Here is an 18891-nt window from a genome sequence, read left to right on the forward strand (position 1 = left end):
GAAAAGAATTAATACAAGAAGTGTATCTAAATTATACCCTTTTATAGGCAAATTGTTCAATAATAATCTACATCAAAATAAACTGCTACCATAAACAAGTGGGACTGTTTCACGTCGATAAAACGCGCAAAAACATGCATCAAATTGCACCATTTACAACATCCAAATGCAAAAAAGTTCTTACCGTGGGAGGGGGGACACCCCCCTCCCACACCCTCCCCCCCTCGCTCGCTCCGCTCGCTCGGGCTCGGTCGCTTCGCTCCCTCGCAGACTAACCGCCCCCCCTAAGATGAAATCCTGGCTACGCCGTTGAATGGAACTTATTTGAAAATGAGTGAATTTTTTTTTTCCGCTCTATAGAAGGATTTTCTTCTGAAATACGAAACACTATAGTCACCAGTGAAGACAGCAGTTCAAACGCTTCATTACTGTAGTTGATATTAAACACGATATAATCACTGCTACTATAGAAAATCTGAAAATTAACATTTTTATAATTCAGCTAATTCACCCATCATTTCCATTTAAAAAGCAATGGAAATATCTCGAATAAAAGAAGAAGAATAGTAATGAGTGTGGATATCTCTGATGCCTCACTCATACCAGAGACAAATAAGAGATTTAATAAGTCTGTCCTTATTAAGAGTGTATGCTTACTGCACAGTGTATTCTGGCAATCGACAAGGCCATTCGTAGTGCAAATTTAATCCTCATTCATAACACACACAAGTCGGCGCAAATTCAATCTTCCATGGAAGGACCACGTCTCCACCCAACAGCACGTCGGTGCGCCTCCGACCTACTAATTAATGAGAGTAGTTTATCAGGGGCATTTCATTTCTCTTTCTCCTTCCGTTTTCCTCCCCTCCCTCTCTCTCTCTCACTCATTCTCCCCTACCCACCCTCTCTCTTTCTCTCTGTCTGTCTCTTCTCCTCTTATACTCATTATTTTTTTTAAATCTCTTTCTACTTTGTTTTTCATTTTCCTCACCTAAATGTCAATTATCTGTCCATCTGCATTCTTTGTCTCCCCCTTTATTCTCTTTATTTTATGAATCTATTAATCTTCATATTTTTCATTCATTCATTTATTCATCCATTCATCCATTCGTCCATCCATCCATTAATTCATTCATTCATTCATTCATTCATTCATTCATTCATTCACTCATCCATTCATTGATTGATTGACTAATTAATTAAATTCATTCATTCATTCATTCATTCATTCATTCATTCATTCATTCATTCATTCATTCATTCATTCATTCATTTCCATGTCAAGGCATGATAGTATCTACAAATTCAAAGTACCTTTGTCAGCTTGATGCAAAACGCCTTAAATGATGGGAACATAGAAATCACAAAACTTTTTGGAAATGATTCTTTACAAACATTAAAACATTCCGACAAAAGCAATCGTTAAACAAACTCAGGTGATAAAATAAAGGAGTAGGAAAAGAGGAATGAAGAAACAGAGGAGTAAACATTTTTCACTCAGAATTTTTTCATAATTATTCTCTCTTACCTTAAAAAATCTATTCAAACATGTATCTGTTATTCAACCCATGGTTTATCTTGAATATTGTCTATTTATCTGTCTGCGTGACATGTGATGTACAGGTCTTTCAAATACTTTCAGCTAATTACTCTTCGGGGATGACAATTAGTGATACGCGTAACCTTTGCTGAAATAGTGACTGCATAGATATCAGTCGATATGTCCCCATCGAGATTTTATTTCATGTCAAAGTTGGTAACTCTGACTCATGGAATTCGGAATTGAGCCTGTAAATTGTTTCTTTAGGATCATCTTCCCCATTACCAAGAATCACATCTTCGCCGAATCTATCCCAAACGGCCATGGATACCCAGAAAGGCGTCATGTACTTTCCTGTGGATGTTAGTTTACCTTTCCTACCTGTCGAATCACTGCCTCTTATCTGTACTTCTCTAAAACTCAGACATTCATCATGATATTGTTGACAGTTCTGAAGAACTTGAAACTAATCCTAGGTCGTTTATGCGCTTGATTATTTCTTCCTTTAACATCCAAAGTGAGCCCTGCTCATACATGCTGCATCTAGAGTATGAGTACAAAGTGATTTCAAAACGTCTATCCATTTAGATACAAGCAACAACTTACTTTTACAAATGCATTCACACAATATCAAACAAAAGTTACTATACTGTATATATATATATATATATATATATATATATATATATATATATATATAGAATGATACCGTCCATTGTAGATTAGTGTTGAGGTAGTATATCAACCAGACACATTGTTCTATGCCAGGGACTAAGGAGAAACATATGAGGAAGAAACGAAGAATACAGAAAGATGATATATAATGTGTTAACATCGATTGAACCTGACCCGCACACTCAGGTGCATTAATCCCAGAAAGTTATTTCAAATTCCACCAGGAAAGAAAGGACTGAACAAGTTCCTATCAAATATGAACTTTCTATCACTGTTTTTCACTGGAGCTTAAACATGTAAGACATACCAAGAAATACAAATTTTATCATATCTTTTTCCACGCAAAAATCTCACTTCAGACTGACTGAATTAAATTTTCCCCTTTGTTGCGTCTCCCATGACGCATCGTAGGCGACTACCTTACAACCTAAAGATTACATCATGCACAGTCGACGAAGCACAATTAAATGAAATCAGCATCTCACATTAGCCCATCCAATGGTAAAACAGCGAGAAACGAGAAAGATGGGTAAGAGTTTTATAGTACCATGTTTGAAATTTGACGGAAACGCCCATAAATAATGAAAACAGTACTATGCTATGACGTTAGCGAGCATATGTTTGATTCTGCTGAGCAATATGTCATGGGTTTGATGGTGGGAAGATTAAAAAGAGGTGTATATATATATATATATATATATATATATATATATATATAGATATATATATATATACACACATACATATATAATATATGTGAATGATTTGTAATTTCTATCAGAATACAATATGAAATTCGCAAAACCCTTATATCATTTTTCCCTATCAAAACATATTACAAAATTGGATCAAAGACAAAACGAACCACTGCCTGACAAACAACATTTCCCACTGAAGCTTTGGAATTTGAAGACTTTCAAAGCATTCCTTTGTCTTCCTTTATATTGAATTCTTCCTATCAAATCTTTGCATTCCCATGGATGTCCCTAATGCGCCTGGGTATGTATGACAAAATTTAATTAAGTGTTCCCCGTGCAAAGGGAAGGCAAATAATAAGATTGGACGGGTTGAATTTTAGCTCAGTCCTTGTGACTTGCTTTGCACACAGGAGGAAATCATAAAATGTAGTGAAATTATTGTCCTGTGAAGGAAAAAAATTCTTTTTGACCATTTTAGTGTTGTCTCCAATACCTTTGAGATCTATTGTTGTGCAAGGTATTCATTCGGTCATTCACATCGGGGGTATAGCAACCTCTCCAACAACAACAACAAACGAACTTGCGTAAATGAATCTTACAGGACGAGTGATAACTATTGGTTTCTAAAAGGTAAAAAAAAACAAAAAAACTGATAGTCTTCTCACATGTTCGCTGATTAATGTGGTAAGGGCGCTGTGTGTGGCGTTTCTTTGGATTAGATACAAACTTTTTCTTTCCCTACATGACAACTTCTTTGAACGTGAAAAGTTTAGTCAAGTGGTCGTTTAATATTAAATCGAAATCTGTCATTCTTTCGATGACATTCTTTTTTTTTTAATACAGCGACAGACACTATTATTATATTTTCAACAATTTTGGCACTATTTCAAATGTAATGAATACGCTCGATGACGTACAAGTAAAGGAAAAGTTACATTTTCAAGAAAGCTCTGCATGTATTCGTGCAAAGAGCCACATGAAAAGCCATGACGTGTGTGTCCATGTATACACTTTAGGACATTTTCAATATATCCAATGCTAACTTTTCTTCGCCTTTCTTTCCCATGTGAACACAAGATGAAGTACAATGCGTACCAACATCCCCGGAAGCATCTTATTGTTCAGGGATAAACGGGCTTCCAAACTCCCCATTGTGGATATCATCTATCATTGTACAACGGTTACTGCGGACATTTTTTATTTCTATCATCATGTACACTGAGTTGAATAAAGTCACTTGAAAGCGCACGGGGTTTGAAAATAATCATAGCCTGTGGTCAAGCTGTTGAAAAAGAACAGAATCGAGAATCAAAAGGTCATAAAATGACAGTTTTCGAACATTGCCCAATGTTATTGCATGCATAATGTATTCAAATGTCTCAAAGAATTTTCTGTGAAGCCGTCACACACTAACCCACAGCAATGCAAAATGTCAGTGCTTCGATAGAAACGAAAGCAGAATTGCAAATTCCTCCTTAAAAGCGCGTCAGCAACAAAATTTCAACCTGAACTACTACACGTAACTGCTCACAACACAAATATTCTCATAGACAATGTTATCTGCAGTAAACATAGTGCCATTTATATATACGATAGTAATCATGATAACAAAATGAGTATTAAGGTAAAAAGAGTAGATCATGAAAGTCAAAAGCTCCCCTTGAATGATAAGTGAATTTTCTAACAAATGTAATTCAAAATGACACTATTTTGATATTTTTGCCCATTGTTATGATAATTATAACCTAATCAAAAGAAGGACGACGTGCTTATGTTTCTATTGCAGTTTGTTACCACATGAATTGTATGCACCAATGCTGAATGAGAAAGTCTACACCTTTCTCTGCCACGAAGTCATACAAGTTCGTGCACAACTCCAACCATTATCTTAACCATGTTAACTTATCAACAAGATCAAGGTACGTAAAATGCGGCAGCTTGTTTGAGAGCTCTACACAGTACACCCAGATTTGATTCATCTTCTCTGAGAAGACTCTCCTCAAATTGTATTTGTTCAGTTGTAGTTTTGGTTAATTTTTACGTAATATTGGATATGGATTGGATTTACTAGTACATGGTTGTACTATTAGCTATGTACACAGCATGTGTTGCATCTTACAACCTCCCATGCGCCGAGAGCATTGGTAAGGATAGACACGGCGCATTATAAATGTACTTTATTAATTAACGATACCGTCGGGTTATTTCCTGAATTTGAGGAGCCTTTTAGACTACCCCGTCCTTTTGTAGTCGAAAATGCAAGATACTATTGAGTCTCACTAACATTCAAGGCATATTCACACCTGGAAGGCGTTGGTGAAGAGAACAATAGCCATATGCACTTTACCTCTGCTCGTGAAGGCGGTCTGATTTCTAACTGGCATTGACGTTTAACCTCAATGTATTACGGGATGAATTCAGTCGTACCAATATCAAAATGTAAAAATATCTGTTTGCCTTTCTTCTAGAGATGCTATTCAAATGACCAGAAGTAAAAGTCTTTGCCAGTGTTGTCAAGGCCACGCGCCTTTGGTAGTGAGAGAAGTAATGTCTTGGTATTGAACGGAGCTGCACATGTACCTTTGGGTATTTGTGAAAACTTGCAGCGTTCAAACATCACGGTTAGTCCAGGCGAGTTCAAAGCTTTGTTAGCTTAGAAGCTGTTTGTGCATGCGTAAACAAAACGCAGTGAGTAAATCAAAAGGTGTGTACAATCGACACATGAAAATCACACGTACGTACAAGATAAAACACGCATGTTTGAATGTCATATGGGATGCACAGTAAAAATTTTGTGTAATATATCTCTTTCCAATGTAATTTTCATTACTTTGACATACATTTAAGGGCAAAATAGTTCTATAGCAAGGTTTCAGCATTGCAAATATATGAGTGCCTTGTCGGCAGTTTTAAAAACATAGGCTGACATTGGATTCTACATTTGCTTTGAGTTACATCATTTTTGCTTGACCTTAGCAGCTCATTTGTGTTCTTCTTGAAATATTTGGAAAGCCGTCATTGACAATAGTGCTAATCCCTGGACTTTTGGAAACTGTCTTGTTTGTGGAATGAGCACGAATTGTGCTAGGAAGTAGTTGAGGAAAGATCCTTTAAAGTGCCGGAAATATTTCTTCTATTTCTTTCAAAGATTTGTAATATCCTCTCCCTAAACTCGTTAAGATGCCATTGAGGAGAAGGACCTAGAGGAGTGACGTTCTCCTTTCTTGGTGAATCTCTTGTCTCTCTATTTCATGACGAAAGTTCCTTCTTAATAACAGAAATATGTTAAAATCTTAAACCATGAGTTTTTCAAGATTATCTATTTTGCAAATGAGTTGAAAGACGGTACATAATTCCATCGTTCGGTTCCTGTCTAGCCTTGGTGACGTCGCCCAGTGCCTAGTGTTAGTTGTTCGACTTGCAGGTTGGGTGGCGGATTTTTGCCGGTTGTGCTAGTATTTCATTCTGGTCAATATAACTACTAATCGCAACGGGTCGAAGATTTCAATAAAAAAAAAAAATCAGTATAGAGAGACATCATTATTCTACATCCACTATGCCATTTTCATCATCAGTGGTTAGATTCACACTACACTCCCTATGAATATCATTTAGTCCTATGTATGCCTTCTTTTATCTTTAAAAAAAAAAAACTGAGACAGGCAAAATAGAGTATACATCACTAATTATGCTATGTCTTATATAATCATATGTGGACGTTTGTAAAGTATACCTGTTTGTGTCTTTAAGTATATACGTATCTTTATGCATAATGTAGGCGTATGTATGCATGTATGTATGTATGTTTATAAAAAAAAAATACATGAGTGTATGAAGGCAATTAACGCGCATAGTTGAAGGCTGGAAATGGCTAATGTTCATGCTCTCCCTTTACACCAAGGGTGTCGTTTCCTCAGTTTGTGACAGGCAGGGTGCCACGAAGACAAACGAGCTGTCATGACTTAGTGTGTTTTCGTCTAATTGGGCATCAGGGAACTAGCATGTCTGGTAAAGGGTGTTAATTGTTTGGACATTCGGGATGCGTTATGATTTTCTGTCCGCGATGCTGGCTAAATGACGGCACCGTCGAAAGACTGGGGATTGCGCTGCTCTCGCTGAGCTCTTCCGACAAGAAAAACAAGCCTCCCTTCCAACTTACTTTCTGTCCCTTCCTCCTCCACCTTCTCATTTCGTTCCATCCCGTCTCTCTTTTCCGTTTTCCTCCTTGTATTCCTCCTCCTATTCCTTCTCTCAATTTCTTTCTTGTCCGCTTCTAATTTGTCCTGTTTTTCAGTCATCTCTATCTTTTTGTCTTTTTGTTCTTTATTTCGTTTTGACATCTTCGCTTTTTCTGTTCCTGATGCTATACTCATCCTTCACCTTCTGTCCTAATTCTCCTAATTTCCCCAATGTGTCCACATTCAATCAGTCTATCAATCATTACAAGGCGAGTTAAATGCAAGGAAATGGAAAGTATAGAAACCATTATCCTACCAGAAGCAGACGTTTGTAATTCCGAAAAGCCGAAAATGATTATGATGCCTAAACACAGGGATTAACAATTTTGGTCTTTATTTTGTGCAGTTCTTTGTTTCACGGATTGATTGACGCGGATGAATACTGCATTGCATCGTAACTCATCGCACTGCATGTCTCCGATGTATGTTGTACGAGACAAGACTTATCAAAACCAAGGGGTTCATTCCTGACCCCCACCCCACAAAAAAAAAAGAAGAAAAAGAAGTGAAGGCTTTTGCCGAAGTAACAATGCAGTCATTTCCACTTTACATATCAGGGCCCTGTTTCATAAAGCTGTTTGTAAAGTTACGAACGACTTAAGAACGACTGGTGATCAGTTCTGATGCGCTATACTTACCAGAATTTCAAAAATTCAGCACAAGAACTGATCACCAGTCGTTCTTAAGTCGTTTGTAACTTTACGAACAGCTTTATGAAACACCCCAAGTTCACGCATAAGTCGACTTGCGTCTGTTTCTGAGGAGAAGTGTATTGCTGTGCTATATGTCGAAATCCTGTGATATGAAGAATGTCTGTCACTATGCATGGTAACCATGAAGCCAAATTGAACCCATCTGAAACCGTCTTTTGGTTTCTCACAAAAACTCTGTTTTGTTCCGACTAAACAAACTCAATCATAAGATTTCTATCTGAGAAAAGAAGTGTTTACCCCCACGAAAAACAACTCGGATATAATTCATGAACCATAACCACTTTACCCAGTTATAGTGTTCTAGTGGAATTTATTGGTCAGAGAAAACAAGACGAGAAATTTTTGCTTGTTTTTTAAATGTTCGCATTCATTACCCTGTCGTGTTTAACGTAGATCTTTCGAAAATAATTCAGAATTCAATTGAATTTGGCCCTCTTTTATGGAATGACTTACAGGATAATATCATACAGTTAGTCTTTCGTCCTTTAAAATGTGGTATAAACCGTTTCTATTGAATCAGTAATACAGGCATGAACATGGTGAATGAGTTAAGGATATTGTTTTGCCCAATCACTTGTTTATCGTATGTTCTGTCATCTATATTGTCAAAACGTATTCTGTAATGTTTTATTATGTAATCTTTCTTAATAATTGTTACTTACTAGTAAGTAATCTGATTAGGGATCAACTTTGAAAGGCCTTTAAGTCTATTGTTGATTCCTCCACTTTTGGTATATTTATTGTGTTTTGTATGGTGTAAGTTATAAATATCTTAATGTTTAGCAGTATGTTCTTTACTTACTTGGTGTAAAATGAATGAATTGAATTGAACAACGAATGAAATTCAATACCAGTAGTATTAGTATTATTAGTATTAGTATTAGTATTAGTAGTGGTAATAGTTATATAGTATTAGAAGTCGCAGTAAAAGTATTATAGCAATATCTGTAGTTATAGTAGTAGTAATAGTAATGGTAGTAGTAGTACTATAGCAGAGCGAGGAATGTTGGAAGGTAAGAGAAATGGTTGTGGTGTTACTGTTGTTTATAAAAGGGGCGACAGCAGCAGGATAGTACATTAAAATGTATAATAGTGGTGATAGTTAATGTTTGTTGTAGTAGTAACGTTCTTACTATCGTCATTTATCACCGTTTATATGGCTTCGGGAACACGTGGAAACGATGGCGAGGGGTTATATCTTTTATATAATACATCTTGTGAAAATTAATGCCTATATAAAATTGTCTATTGTTGCATTGAGTAAAAGCACAATAAAGTTCTATAATTATTATATAACATTATGTCATCTTTGGTCAGTTTCATGCTAAACAGACTGCATAATCATTCTATTGAATATCATTTTATTTGTTATGAAACGCACGTTTTGTCGCACCTCTTTTAACATGTTGATTCAATATTATCATGGTTGTTTCCTCTATGGCTTCCGAGACACGTGGAAACGATGGCTGTACGATATGACGTAATAAATAATGTTTTTGTCGCCATCAACTGCGCCTTTGTATACACTTAATATACAAATAACAAACTTTGAGTAAAAGTCGACATCAACTGGATGGCGATGAATTACCGTTCTGAAATATAAAATGTCAAAGAGAGAAGATAGTATGTTCCCTTCTGTGAGAGATGCTGTATGCCACTGTGGCTATTTTGATCGAAAAAAGGTTGATATTGTATTTTCCCATCCTCTCAAATCAAAACTCACTACCTTCAGCAAAATAATGAAAATAGATAACGCCATCGACTCCTTGTGTCATGCTATATTAAATCATGACTAACGCAACAATTTACCGACACATAAAAGCCTCCGTGGTGAGACATCTAAGAGTGTATTCCAACGATCTTTTATGGTTTGTAACGAGACACACAAGGAGACAAAATTCGTTTGTTTCCTTTTTTCTTCCTTATCTGATAAATCGTTCGGAAAGAAATCCATGATTCCCAGACTGCATACTCTTTCTTTTTATCTCCTAGGTTGCCAGGGAGACCTCTTATTTCTACTTCCCTGAGTCTGTGATATGAAAGCAAAAGTGTGCATGAAAGGCACGATTATCCACACATGCTCGGCAGTCAAAAACGGTGATAAAATTATCCAATCCCCTGTGTAACAACATTGATAGAAACAGCGAGCGCTACTTCGTTTTCACTCCTTACTCGCGTTCACTTACAGGTTCAAACATAAACCCACCTGCAAATACACTCTAAGACTTCTAGACATACACACGCACAAACACACACACACACACACACACATATGTATATATATAATATATATATATGTATATATATATATATATATATACGTAGAGAGAGGGAGAGAGAGAAATAGAAGTACAGACATATAGATAAATAGATGGATAGATAGTTGGCAATGAGGAACACTGAGGTCAATAGACAGCTGAATCGAAGTTATAGACCTACAGAGATACAAATAAAGAGAAAGACAATGGTTAAATGGTTTAAAAGAAAGGAGAGAAAGGGAGAGAAGAAAAATGTGGAGCATTGAGAAAAACCACTGGACGACTTCTTTTTCTTGAAGTCTTTTGCTTTGATTTTTCCGGCAGTGTTTCCTCACAACCAACCCATGGTCCATGCACTACAAGGCAATCTCAGGCACATGCGTTTTTAGCTCGAGTATTCTCAAAGGAGAATCTTTTCGGGTCCAAGAAGACAGAAAGCAACAAAAACAGACATCTTTCCATAATATTAGCAATCGTGCATGCTCCTCATAACATGTTTTTTGCATGCTGTCAACTGATTGTCAAATTTTAGGCATTTCCGCTAAAGTTCAAGCCATTTGCTATTTTAAGGTAGTCGTGAGAGTTGATACATCTAAACAAAATGTTCACTCTTGGCAACAAGCTTCTTCCGTGACAGTTTTTAAAGCGAATGCTCAAAAACATGACGATGGGACAGTACCGGTAGGCTACACCGTTAACGGGTATGAGAACGGCAATCTCCGCAGTCAAGCCAAAATATGAAGTGATCTCAAGGAAACATGAATTGGCGTAATTTCTCTGTGTCATATTGTCTAAATATGAAGTACATGACTACACACACAAATACATACAATCGATATCGATAAAACTTTTGGCATTACTTGCCAAAATCTAGAAATATAATTCCAAATGGAAATTACAAAAAATACTTCAAGATCCAATTCTGATTCAAAATGTGCCCCAGCTTAATTCCCGAGAGTCGACAGAAGCAATGACGTCATTCTAATTTCTTACATCTTTAAAAAAGATGTGAGGTTTAAAAGGAAAATTCAAACTTTGGTTACATTGAAGATGACAAAACTGATAACCATGTTTAGATATTACATGTACAGCAAAAACACAACTAAAGTAAGTTAGCTTTTGAACTTGTAAAAAGTCCTATGACACGAGATAAGATGTTGCCTACGAAAGCTAATGGCATGAAAAGAGACATTTTTTTTTTCACTGTGATCAAGAAATATTTCTATAACGAGTTTGACGTAAGGGTAGATACAACACAATGACTTGGCTATTAGGTCACCCCATATAGGACCAGATTACCGAAGTACTGACATACTAGTTGCAGTTGGTGACTTTGTGGTATAAGGCTAGCTATCAAAAACTCGGGTGACGTAAACTTCATGGGCTTTAGTATGCATTAACAGACCACTGGAATTAGGGTAAAGCACATTCGTAATAAAACTAATCAAGTAAATTCCGATGCCTCAAGTGGAAACACCAACAGCCATGTCAGTGTTTACATGTGAACTCAAAATCCCGCTAGATACATTTGCCAAGCTGGTGTAAGCAAGGCGTAAATGCGTAGAACTAACAAGTGCTCACTTTGGACAAACACAAAACAAGGAAACAAATGACAATTTGAACATCACAACAGCTTTGAGATGGTCCTTTCTCTACTTTTTCAAGAGCAATTACAACAACAAAAAACAAATATTTTGCCTGTGGTAATCATTATATAGATATTTCTTTTCGAAAAGAGAAACTTACGATGACATAAATCGCAAGTTTGATAAGTCAATTTCTTTGAGAATTCAAACACAACACACAAGGATGGGTCCATACAAATGCGTACATACATGCATGCTGACAGACAGCAGGCAGACATATAGATAGACAGAAAAAAATATATATACATTCATACATAATACATACATACATAATGTTCACTCTTTCAACCGATATTTAAACTTTAAACGATATTTAAGTTTAAGAATTTTGGATATCTTGGATTATACAGATCTTTATTTTTATGTAGATTCCATTATGTTTCTCTTGCAATCTGTTTTTTGTTTTTGTTTTTGTTTTGTTTTTTTTTTTCTTCTGGATTACCACATGATGTTGACATGATTACCATTATTGTAAGATTATGGTAATGAATTTGTTTTCTTTCTAACGTATAACTTACATTTGTATGTTTATCAAATTGACACCACAAAAAAATGGCAAAAATAAACGCAAACATAATTTAGATATGTTTATCCTTTTTGGAGATTCAATTAAAGCTTGCCATGCGTCCATTACAGGCAAGAGTGGAACAAGTATGTTATTTTATGTATGTTTACATGTGAACACGCTAGCACTAAGAGTAAGAGTAGGCAATAATTCAGCGACATTTTACATTCTGTGTATTTCAGAGGTCTACTTATCGTTCTACTCACTTCTCGAGACTTCTTTGATCCGTCGCAGGATGCTTGTGGCATTGTCTAGAGTCAGAGGCCGATGGTAAACTTCCACACTCGTCACGGACTTTCCACGCTTGTCCATCAGTAACTCGACTTTGCGAGACAGTTCATGGTATATACCATCAGCAGGGGCAATAAGAGAGAAAACGTCCCACTTGAATCCATCCATGGTAGCCAGCATCGCTCTTGCCATCTGGAAGATTGTAGGGTAGGTTCGCGAAAGAGTGCCGTGGATGTCGTCGAGGTTCTCGTTCTCGCCGTCGGTAATAGTCGCACAGAACCATGATGTCATGGGTGCCTGCCAGTAGCTCGTGAGATGAGCCACATTAAGACAGGGGATAGGACATGGAGGTCCGATAAAGGCATCGACTTTCTGAGTCAGTTTTAATTCGACCGCCTGACCACTGGCATCGATGGACCGACAGTCTGTGTTTTCCATCATGAAGTCGATCGTGTTTTCACCGACAAGTCCCGACAGATCTATGTCTTGTTTGGCAAGTACCGCAGCTCCAATGGAACGTACACCTAAAAAGGGATAAGCTTCCGAATCTGATGAATTCCATGGTAACATAAGGCCTAGAGTAAAATTATAACCAGATGAAAATTGCACAAGAAATATCAAATAGATAAACACGACATACGTCCCTCCAGAACACAACCAGTTGAAGAGTTGACAAAAACTTCCAACTACACTCCGATGTGATTGACAATGATGCATATTGAAAGATGAGTGGTGAGAAATAATTCAAAATATCGTACGGCAGTCATGATTTCAACCATCGGGATGTAAAGTCTCTTCCAATGATATTCCGTTTATCGTTACTGCCGTCTTGTAAAGTTGGCGCGACATTGAGATACAAATCCATTCCATTTCCGCAAACATTCTCATCTCGTACCCTGTTTTCATGCGATGTTCCCCATCGACCATTCTTTGGAGCGTCCTGTAAGGTTTATATCATGCAGCTCACTGCGTTATGTGAATCTCTGGCATGAGAAGCCGACAAGTTCACCGTGACGAAAGACCGGAAAAATGGCATTTTCCCACCGGACTAGCCTGTTGTTGCTCGTGAGACGTTGTCCATGTTTTCGACATCGCGACTAAATCGTCTGCTACGACTTGGATCACTAAGTAAAAGAACGAACCCAGCGCTAGTTACTGGAAGGTTCGATTTGCTCTTTTACAGAAAACAATCACTCCATCATTCGGCTGTCATTACTTCTTGCTGATGACAAAGTTAGCCAGGCTAGGATACATCTATGTCTGCCCTGGGGCTACCAAGTGAGCAGGCTGTCTGGAGCTCCGTTCAGATTCTCGTCGTGCGTGCGATTTGTCCGACGTAGGGAATAACTGCACAGCTCAGGTTTTTTTTTTTCCCATTTAAACAGGGTGTTGGTGCGTGCGGAGAGGAGTGGGGCACTGCAACTGAACGTGTCGGTCAGTGACTTACCTTACGATGCACCACCAGTGCATTGTGGGCATAGTAGTAGCTGAAAACCACGTTGCGCCATCGCTCCAGGGATGTGCATGTTAACTTATTAACAATAGATAACATGTTGGAGAAAACAGCTATATGTGATAATATTCACAATGAAATAATTTGATATTCCTACTATCCTCAATTGTAGTTAGTAGTAGGTATTTGAGATGAATTTCGAAATATAGTGCAAGAGAAAAATAGATAAACACCGAAAATCCGCCAGTTTTATATTGATATTAGATTTGATTACGGATTCAAACAAAAGACAGTGAGTTCAAGTTCGTTCTACCGTCGGGGACTGCATGCGTTAACCTATTTTCATAACATGTTTGCAAAAAAAAAAAGAACAAAACATAATCAATATATCATTTGCAGCCATATTTTAGGGTGTTCGTCTTTCATAGATTTCTTGAGACAATCAAAATTTTAGAGAGCATTTTCTGACATTAAGATACTCTTTTTCTTTTTTTAATACGGATTATTGCATCTCGATGAGTAGCAATTTCACTTAGAATCTTGGTATCACAAAAGATATGAAGCGTGGAGTTAATGCAATCCCAAACTGTCGAGTAGTTGTTTGTACTAGCAAAGACCTAATGTTCTTCAGACATTAGCTCATCGTATCAATACAATTTCTTGATTCATCTCAGATCTGTGTTAATGTCCTGAACATGTGAAATGTTCATAGCTTAACCCATACACATCCACGTACAAAAAAACAACAACACAAGAGTACTTCCAACTATTATCAAACAACTGAAGTGCACATACAGGAGCTTATCTCAACAAGATGGATTGCATAGTCCTCAGATCCTTCATTGAGATTTCGATGGCAACTTTGCTGCGTAAACATGTGGAATGAAAGTGTAAACGGAGCAATTCGTTCGCTTCGGCAAATTGATAAGTGAATTCAGATACAGCCAGTGTAATCAGATAGAAAAATACTTCTCCAACACATACTCCAATGGTTTTTGTACACATGCGTGCTCAACTCAAATGAAATGGGTAGATCTTAAATCGAGATCAGACGTTTGGCTGTCTCATCGCACGCCTGTAGGCTAAAAATACAACAAACAAACAAACAAACAAACAAGACTGTTGACAATGGTAATTTTGATCAATTTCAAAGGTCGTTCCCTTGTACGGATCACCTGATTTGCCCACAGTCATGACAGCTGGAATGGGCACTTCCTTTCTGATTGGATGAAGCAGCTTGCCTCATTGATCAATATATCGCAGAGAAAATCCTGGCCTTCTGTATAGAATAATTGACAATCATTCACAATGCAAAAATGTATTCTCAAAATGCGTTTCATAGTCAAACGTCGGAACATCTTTAGATGAAAATGAATTTATCTAAAAAAAAAAAGATACAATTCTCCTTCGCCAAAAATTTGAGCCGATACAATCATTTTCAGATGAGTCATGTACATGATCCTTTTAAACTTGGATAGAACGTGATCCATTCACTAATTCACGTGGAATCAAGGTCATCTCTTAATGAGATTACCATTTAAATTGTCAGAACTGCCGATGCGATGTCGGCTACCTTCACTATACAACGTTGTGTATATACCTCTTCGGAAGGCCACTCAAGGGTTTCAAGCTGATAGCAAAAAGCCTTCAGTATCAAGCATTATGGTTTATTCACAGGGGGTAGTGCTTTGTTATTGTTTTTTAATGGCAACGCCTAGAGACAAACAATCTCCCGGTATTACGCGACTCTATTTTCAATTCAATTCAATTCAAACTTTATTTCATTTTTTGAAAAGAACATAAACATTTCACTTTCTTTGAAAACAGAGAATAAGCTAGGTCGCATAATCAAAACAAAGTAAATTGAGACAAATATAATTGTGGAACCTTGGGGTAACAAATATGTTGTAATGAAAATTGACTGACTGAAATGATAAAGACGATATAATGATACGCAAAACATCGAAAAATGGAGAGACCCACTAAAAAGACAATACATGTAGAATGTGGCCCTTTATATCATTGGTGATGGCAGTTATATACATAGGCCTACGCGGTTACGTGTCACGATTTTTCAGAGATACTGACAGTGAAAAACAAACAAATAAATACAAATACTAAGAGATATACATGTGTTGCTGCATGTCGGATCAAACCGCTACCCATGATGACCTTGTTCCATTTTATTTTACTGTTCTTAGGATCTTGTGTTCTAATTCATTACCGATTAATTGTTTATAATCGACGAAGATTCATATTTCTTCTTTTTTGATATGTCTCATTTCACCAATACATCTATGAACCACAACGATGAAAATGAATTATTAGTTGAACTGTATCATACACAATCCGGTCCTGGTGTTAGAGACTAACCTTTTTTTTAATCAGATGAAAATAGTCTCGGTATTATCATGCTGTATCAAACTAAACATGTGACCCTTCAATACTTTTTTAATCAAAACGCAACCGGCGTCAGCGGAAAGCGCAAATAGAAAATTAGACATGACATATTGGTGTATGAAATTTTAATGTACCATAACTAGATTATTCATAACATATCCAAGTAAATGTAGTAACAATCCACAATAACGTATCCGCACCTCATGCCGACATCATGTCATATACAAACGTATGGCACAACAAGCGATCTGGAAGTTAAGTGTGTAAGAGTGAACAGAGTGAATTGATACTGGAAGAGATCTGTAGTGCTTTTTTTTTCTCTCTCTCTCTTAAGACCTTCTGCCATCAAGTTTTACACTGTGCTTTCTGATAACAAAGGCTGGTCGTGATCAAACAATAGGATCAAAGATAGCGAGATTCGTACTTCTTTACAGGTTTGGCCAGCGACATCTCGCTCTAATTGTTGTGGGTTTGAACCAAAGATCAGGTATAATAATGATTTCTTTCATCTCACTTCATTTAACCTGAAGTTCACGGGATAAATATAGTGTCGTCAAAGGCTACAGTAAGTGAATGTCTTTCGCCTGCTTTCAGACACACACTATGGTTAGCATCGTTATCTGACTCTATGACGTTGACGGAGACCATGATGCCTCCTTTCGGTATTACTCTAATCTTAGAGCGATGCAGGAAAAGTGAGTAAGATATCTCTCGCTGACTCGAGACATCTCTCCGTCTTTCAACATCAAGACGTAACACCTATTGTCACCATTGAATCTGAAGCTCATGCAGTATGATATTCTCTACCATCAATATCCTTCCTTTGGTCTAACACGATATGTTTGCACTCCATTCTTGTGACTACTGAAGTTTTCCTTATACATGTAGTTGAAGTTACAGCTGAAAGAGGACATTTTCAACAGTACTGTTTTATATCATAAGCAATTACATCAATAACCCCTCAGCTCCTTTCACAAATCGTATAAGAACGTGATACATCATGTGATGGGCAAAATAATCACAAACAAGTAGACCAATATAATTATTTCTGTATATTGAAGAAGCATATTATAACCATTTAACAAACAGCATATTGTGACTGTTCGATTTTCCGTCAGACCCAGATGTTCGTGTTCGAAATAGAACAGTGCTATATCAATAAATCTTCAACTTCGACGAGGTGACGGTGGTATCAACTCACAAACGTCTCCCTTTGGTTTGCACGCAAATCTGCAGTTTAATTTTACTTCCAAACTCACACACACACACACACACATAGGCCTATATATATATATGTATATATATATATATATATATATATATATATATATATATATATATATATATATATATATACAAATACAGAAACATAAACAATACTGACATATTAACTTAACAGAACAAACACGGGGAGCAAAAGCGATTTATATCGCCATCGCACATGTCGCAAATGTTGAATTCAGACCGATTAAGTATCAATACTGTATAATACGTTGATATGTGTCTTTATGCACTATGTTTATGAATAAGTCTAATAATTATTTTTCCTAGAAAACACACAAAATGAATCTTTATGCGATAGGAAATGAAATCAAAACTTGATTGGTTTGCGCGCTAACAGGAGATCAAAATAAATCTACAAACGTGGGAGTTCTTTCATCCCACTGAAATGAGACTCAATCGCTATCGAGTCATAGATTGTGAGTGCTTTAACACTAATAATGCAATGAAGCTGATGGTAAACTTCCTCGTCGTACTTAGTAAGGATGGAGTTTTAATACGTTGATGGATGAAAAAACAATAACACCGACAACATAAAAACATTGTGACGTAGGTGTGTTAGACGTCTGTGTTGAACACGTCACAGTAAATACAGGGTTGCACAGTGAAGCCTTCAACATTAATAAGTTGAGAAGAAGAAACAGGTGACAAAAAATAATAAAGTGATTATTGGTGACATGACAAATTGAGTTGTCTCGAATAATCGTTTCACTCAAACAATATCCGATATTTTACTGACAGGTAAACGAAGAGAAACTAAATCTGTGAACATAGACAAGGAAGGCCAGATGCACTATTTGATTATATATGGCTTACATTAAAATAAGAATGTGATGGCAGGGGAACAAGAACAACTCTCTTTCCTTTTTGGAAGTTCAAATACAAAATAACGATACACGTATTCGGAGAGCTTACGTGGGATTTATAGCTTTTGTCTTCAATATACAAAGAATATCGTTATGGAGGTCATTGAAGTGTGTGCGTGAGTGAGTTGTTCACGGAAGAATTAAGTCTGTCGTATGGCGATAAACACGATTTGATAGATCTCCGTCACAGCTACGGATAAGTGTCATCACCAGGTATTACTGTCACCGAATCAAAGTGAGTGTAAAATTTGTAAGAACCAGGATTAGAAAGACGGCGGAGATAAGGAAGGATAGGATAGTCAGCTATATGCAAAAGCTATCTACATG

The 18891-nt window shown here is 36.8% G+C and overlaps 1 protein-coding gene across 1 annotated transcript in view; it reads right to left on the reverse strand.

Moving 5' to 3' along the window:
• The window catches only part of LOC140241490 (atrial natriuretic peptide receptor 1-like), a 98010-nt gene extending 83894 nt beyond the window's left edge, over positions 1–14116 (reverse strand). The window contains exons 1-2 of the mRNA XM_072321219.1: positions 14017–14116; positions 12540–13208 (exon numbers count right to left, since the gene is read on the reverse strand). Coding sequence (XP_072177320.1) covers positions 12540–13208; positions 14017–14116 — 769 coding nt within the window. The remainder of the gene's footprint in view (positions 1–12539; positions 13209–14016) is intronic.
• Between the last annotated feature and the right edge of the window lie 4775 nt (positions 14117–18891).

The sequence above is a fragment of the Diadema setosum genome, chromosome 18, assembly GCF_964275005.1.
Source record: "Diadema setosum chromosome 18, eeDiaSeto1, whole genome shotgun sequence".
In the NCBI taxonomy this organism is placed as follows: Eukaryota; Metazoa; Echinodermata; class Echinoidea; order Diadematoida; family Diadematidae; genus Diadema; species Diadema setosum.